The 6268-nt window shown below is 45.9% G+C and overlaps 1 protein-coding gene across 1 annotated transcript; it reads right to left on the reverse strand.

Moving 5' to 3' along the window:
* Positions 1-4717, reverse strand: LOC120655853 (serine/threonine-protein kinase PBS1-like). Its single transcript, XM_039933825.1, has 5 exons — positions 4211-4717; positions 3521-3723; positions 2787-2976; positions 1281-1672; positions 1-812 (listed from the first exon to the last, which is right to left on the reverse strand). The coding sequence occupies exons 1-5, from the start codon at positions 4410-4412 to the stop codon at positions 255-257; spliced, it is 1545 nt and encodes a 514-aa protein (XP_039789759.1). The 5' UTR covers positions 4413-4717; the 3' UTR covers positions 1-254.
* Between the last annotated feature and the right edge of the window lie 1551 nt (positions 4718-6268).

Consider the following 6268-nt stretch of genomic DNA (forward strand, 5'->3'; position numbering starts at 1 on the left):
TCTTACAACGGGAACTCAAAATGTCCTTTCATTCTCACAAAATTTTCTGAGAATTTACAAGTACAACCACATGCATCCACTATCCAGTACAACACCGCCCGTTTTCCCCTCGATCCCGCCCTAGGAATGTACAACTAACCCTCCATGCCCTCCCTCCGCCGCTGGAACGCAAATCGACCTGGAAATAAACAGATAATGCATGGGTGGATGGATGAAAACCTCCGTCATCGTCATCTCTCTTTTAATCATGCACCCTAGCTGCTCCTGGTTGGCGAATCCAGGCTCCCCTGTCCGTTCTCCGCTCGCCGCTTGTCACGCCAATTCTCGCCCCACATCTTCGCCTCGGCCACCATGCGCTCGCGGTCGCCCCACATCTTCGCCTCCGCTACCATGCGCTCGCGGTCACCCCACATCTTGGCCTCCGCCACCATGCGCTCCCGGTCAAAGTCCTTGTTCAGGATACCTGGGAGGTCCCGGGGTGAGTCCTCCCTGTCCTTGCCCGGCGACTTGTGGCCAGAGCTGCTGGTCTCGTCATTCCTGGAAACCACCCTGCCGTTCTCCCCAGGCTTGCTTCGCTGGTCGCCACCGGGCTTCCTTGAAGCAAGGGCCGCATTGGGATCATATGACTGAGATGCCAAGTAGGACAGAGCAGTCACAACATCTGCAATCAGTGGGCGGGAAGCAGCCTCCGACTGAATGCACATGGATGCCACCGCGAGGGCTTGGTAAAGCCCGCGCATGGGATATCGCCCTTCCAGCCTAGGGTCAGCCATTTTAGGGAGTTTTCTTCTGTCGTTGAAAAGAGGCCGTGCCTGCCAATCGACAAGGAACAATGTGAGTGCAAGCAGTTTATCCTTCTAGTCCACAACAATCAATCTGATCTAACTAATCATGCAAGTTGGTATAAGAATGGAGGTTAGTCAATGACAAATTTAATTGCTCAGTTCACAATGTCTCAGCATTGTCATGAACCCTTTACAAATGCTAGCACTTTCAGCTCCTCTACCCTGCCTTAAGTGACAATCAAAAGTTGTACCCTAAGTCAAAATCATTTTTTCAACATAGTTTGATGAAGAACCATTACCATTTGCTTGTAAATTACCTATGGTCTGTGTTCCTGTTGGATGTAGAGGATGCTAGGTCTAAAGCCTGATTAGTTGTGGAATCTATTTAAAATCATATTTAACGAGTATATGATATGACAACAGGATACTATGATGCGAAAACATAAGAAAATAGGTACACGTGGTGCATTCACAAATAAACAGTGCTGTGCTTACCCATGAGACAAGATTTTGTTCTCCATGTGGTCTAGTGCTGTCGATAGCCCTACGACCAGTAATCAACTCAAGCAGGACAACTCCAAAGCTATACACATCCGACTTCACTGTCAGTTGTCCTGTCATAGCATACTCCGGTGCACAATAACCATATGTACCCATCACACGTGTTGAGACATGAGATTTGTCACCAACAGGACCCAACTTAGCAAGGCCAAAGTCAGAGAGCTTTGGGTGGAAACCTTCATCCAACAGAATGTTTGATGACTTAAAATCCCTATAAATAACTGGAGGATTAGCTTTGTCATGAAGGTACTCCAGTCCTTTGGCAGCACCTGCTGCAATTTTCATCCTGGTGTTCCAGTCCAAGGCCTCCTTATCAAGAGGTAGATCTACATCAAGTAAACCATTCAGGTGACATGAGAAACTCCTCAACTGAATTAAGCGAAGTGGACTCACTGTTTGTAGGAATATCTTATATATGTATTCCCTTGAAAGAAGGCTACAAACATTATAGTAGAACTACCACATGCACAGAACAACCAACCACTGGTTCGAATTCCAAATTCTAACAGATCAGTTAACGGACCTAAGGTGACTTAGTTTAAAAGAATGTAAAACTATTACATAGTCACACGTTAAACTTTGAAAAGGATCAAGTGGTATAATTTATAGCATAATAAAATCTAAAAGTACCAAGGCATTAAGAGTATGCGTGAACGGTATAAACTGAGCAGTGTGGGTGTACCCCCACCACCTTGGTTTGTGTCCTCTTCAACTCAAATCTGGGTGTCTATTTATTTATTCTTATTTACAATCCCAACTCAGCTCCTCCAGGTTGATATAGTTTTTTTAAGTATGTGTAAACATGTTCACTGATCACAAATAAGAGATCCAAATCGGATCATTTTAAAAAATGAAACATGCTGCATAACTTTAAGGTCAACTTTGACGGAATGCACACAAACATAATTGCTTTGCAATACTGTTTCAACCTCACGGCATAAAACAATAGAAAAAAACCTAGATATCATAACCAATCTCCTGACTATACAAAATGAGGGTCTGAAAAAACTTATACCACATGAACAGTTGAAGGTGTTTGTGTTTGATGACAGCAGCCAAAGATAAAATTTGCTGTGGTACAAACATGGTGCATTGACAACATAGTATGCTGCCCTGCATCACCTATGCGCCATGAATAGCTTTCAAAAGCAAAATAGTAGTGTTATTGGCAGTGCGTGAAGAGCTAAGGAATAAGCTAAACTACAGTAAGCATCTGCCAGTAATATAGATGGATGCATATGAATAAAGAGACAAAGATAGGAGAACAAAGACAGGACTGCAGAATGACAATTGTAGACAAGGAAGCATGTGACAGACAGGCAGACAGACACTAGTCACTAGGCCACGCATGCAGCTACACACAGAGAACATTGATTGAAATATTGACAGGTGGCGGTCCTATGCGAATAGTTTCAATACAGGAAAGAACAGCATTTGTACCGTGTAAATGATCTTCCAATGATCCGAAGGGCATATACTCATAAACTAGAAGGCGCTGATCTCCATCAGCGCAATAGCCAATCAAATTAACCAGGTTTTGATGATGCAATAAACTGAGCATGAGGACTTCTACTAGAAATTCTCTGTTTCCTTGAAGCCCATCCCTATTAAGCTGCTTTATAGCAACAACCTGCAGCAAAAAAACACACTTAAATCATCTCTGTGTGTTTTAAAATATCTCACCTAGTCCCCTCATTACTCTATTTGCATATACTTACTATACATCACTTTTTTAAATAAACTAGGAAAAGACAAGAATAGGTCTGCAGTCCAAGAAAGTAAGCCCCATTGAACAGCTACTATTTCATAACATTGACTATTTTCAACATCTGGACTAAAACAAGCAGTGCCAATTCTTCAAGTCTACTGTCAAAAGACAAGAATTAAGAAAATCAGCTCGCCACTAAACAGCTTCGGATTCACAACATGGACCTATTTCAACGTCTGGATTAAATGAACAGTGCCAAATGTTCTAGTCTACTGTTCAAAGATAAGAATTAAGCAAAATCAGCTCTCCACTGAACAGCTACTATTTCACAGAAGGACTGTATATGGAATCCGTGGATTGAACAAACAGTAGAAATTCTAAAACAGTGCAATTTACTACTAGCTCGATTCTTCCACAGCAGACAGCGAGAAAAGAGCAAGCTCGCATTTGGTGAAATCAAAGTTACCTGGCCTGTGCTCTCGAGACGGCCTTTGTAAACGCGTCCAAACCCTCCTTCTCCCAGGAAGCACTCGGGCCTGAAGTTCCTGGTGGCTGTGGCAAGCTCGCGGAAGGTGAAAGTTTGCGCAGAGATAACATTGCCATTGGCATCCTTTGGCGCTGAAGCCTCTCTCGCGAGCGCATTACTCTTGACCCTCGCTTTCTCAGCCGCTGCACAACATAGACCAGCACGCACAAGGGGTAGAAACAGTAAGCTAATCAGCAGTCTGACTCAGACAAAGAGAATTACTATTTAAACTACTATATGCTGATCACATCAGTCCATGACCTTTACATCTGTGCAAGATCCAAAGGCTGTGAATGAACCTAACTACTAGAAACTACCAATCTATCCAACAACTAAAAAGATGGTTCTTGCCCCTTGTACACTTTTTTCAATCGAGAATTTCGCAACTACTGCCGCTAATTGAGCACACGCAAAGATGGCCATAAGCTACACGAGGCGGTACTAAACCAGATCACGAAGGTGCATAGCATAGTAGCTGGTGAACCACCACGCGGGGAAATCAACCACCGCGCCCCCGATCCGATCCCACCCACCAACCACCGCGCGCCCGCCGCCCGGGATCCAGTCCGCCCGCCCACCCACCCACCGAGCCCAGGAAGCACGTAGCGCAGCGAGGAGCGCGTCACGCACCTGCGGAGAGCTTCTCGACGCGCGGGGCCGCCATGGGCGCCTGCTGCAGGTCCGGGTAGCCCCTGTCCCCGTGCCGGCCGCCGCCGGAGCCGGCGCCGTACGCCACGGCGGCCGAGGACGCGCCGCCGTACCCCCCGGCGCCGCCGAGCTTGGGGTTGAGCTGCTCATCGGCGGGCGAGTCGAAGCAGGAGAAGCAGCCCATCGCCGCGGGCCAGGAGAACCACCACCGCGACGCCGCGTCGATCAAAGGCGCAACATTCCTTCCGCCTCCGCCCTGGTCTTCTCCTCCGCCGAGTGGGGGGCTCTGATTGAGCCGGGAGAGGTGGATGGGATGGGATCGGATCTTCCCGGCGAGGGGATCGAGGGAGGGAGGTTGGGGGGAAAGCGAGGCGAAGGAGGGGGGGGGGGGGGGGAGGTGCGTTTTTTATTGGGTTTTTGGAGGGGAAGCGAAGGGAGCGAGCAGCAAGGAGAGTCTCCGCAGCAGCAGTGGTGGTGGTGGAGGACTCGGCTGGCTGTCTTCCGTCTCGAGTCTATCGCGGCGCGGCAGGGGCACGGGCAGCCGCCCAGCTAATACGCGGTTTTGCCCATGTTCACACACTGCTCCGGCTACGAGGTTGGTAGTCCTCCCACGCTACTGTGCGTGTAAAAATTTTGTAAAAGAATCTTACTAATTTGAAGTACTAAATGAAGTATATTTATAATTTTTTTACACAGATGGGTCGTAAATCGCGAGACGAATTTAATGATGCTAATTAATTCATAATTAGCGGATGGTACTGTAGTATCACTGTTGCAAATCATAGATTAAGTAGGCTCATTAGATTCGTCTCGCGATTTACAGCCCATCCATATAAAAAGTTTTGTAAATAGACTTTATTTACTACTCCATGCATGTGTCAAAACATTCGATGTGCTATTTTTTTTGCGTTTACGGATTTACAGGTAAAGATCTAAACATGGCCTAAGCAAACCAAGCGTGGGGATGGGTTTGTTAACAAACTGTATTCATTTTTGGAAGCTTAAAAATGGATGGTTTTTTATGCTAAGTCATTTTTTTAAAAAAGTTTCCAGTTTTAAAGAAATTTAAAAATACCTCCTAAAAACACAAACAAAGGCTATTGGTGCCAGGTAAAGTCGATGTTGCGCAGTCTACTAGTGTTGATGTCTTGGGCTTGTAATTTCCTTTCTCTACAGTGAGTTCGCAATGCACTGCTCTCGATTACAATGGTTATGAACTCGTTGATTTACATTCCAATCGCAGCATACACGTTATTTAATCGTGCAGGAATGGTGTTTGAGTATATGACAAGGATTTAGAATGATCCGGTTATTATGGTAGGATACGATCTATATTTAGCTAAGATGTTCCCAAGGCTACCATGTAGTATAGTGTGTACTTGCTATATACACACAGTGCAGGAGGCTGATGTAGATCAATCGAATATTCGTAATACATTTATCTCTTCTCACTCTTCAAGTCTAAAGGAGGATGGACACTATTTTTCCTCAAGATTTTGTCTTTGCTGAAAACTGTTTCATAACAAATCTCCTTGTAGTTTGATTTTCCTTTTCTCTTTCTTTTTTTTCCAAACGTAGAGCACTAGAGTCTTGTGTGACAAGGAACAAAGGATTTTCAAGATCAATTGGTTAACACATGCTTTAATGTCAGCCACAGGAAATTGGATCTCGAAAGTTGGTCATTGGAGATTTTGAGATCATGAGTAATATGGTTAGCTTGTTTGGCCAAAAGTGGGGGTGTATCATTTATTTAGTGTGTGGCCTTTTTTTGAACCAAATTGGTTTAGTTTTTGAGGAATGTTGAGTACTCTATCCTGCTTGTGATGAGTGAATTGTCAACCGTGCGGTGTGATCGTGCGCTTGGTCTTTGGATTGCAGGTACATGGGCGTCGAGTGTCGACGGGGAGCTGCCGTGGAGGTGCTGTGGCCGATGGACCGTGCGGTGGACGGCGGTGAAGGGCAGCCGGGACCGGAGCTCGGACCGGGCGGCAGCTGTGGTGTCCAATCCTGGATCGAGGGCGCAAGCGGCGACGGAAGACG

The sequence above is a fragment of the Panicum virgatum genome, chromosome 1N (assembly GCF_016808335.1).
Source record: "Panicum virgatum strain AP13 chromosome 1N, P.virgatum_v5, whole genome shotgun sequence".
NCBI classification, from domain to species: domain Eukaryota; kingdom Viridiplantae; phylum Streptophyta; class Magnoliopsida; order Poales; family Poaceae; genus Panicum; species Panicum virgatum.

Coding starts and splice junctions, on each gene's coding strand:
- LOC120655853 (XM_039933825.1), bottom strand. CDS start 4,412: ATGGGCTGCTTCTCCTGCTTCGACTCGCCCGCCGATGAGCAGCTCAAC. Junction 2,977..3,520: donor GTCTCGAGAGCACAGGCCAG/GTAACTTTGATT, acceptor TTTTTGCTGCAG/GTTGTTGCTATAAAGCAGCT. Junction 813..1,280: donor AACAAAATCTTGTCTCATGG/GTAAGCACAGCA, acceptor GTCGATTGGCAG/GCACGGCCTCTTTTCAACGA.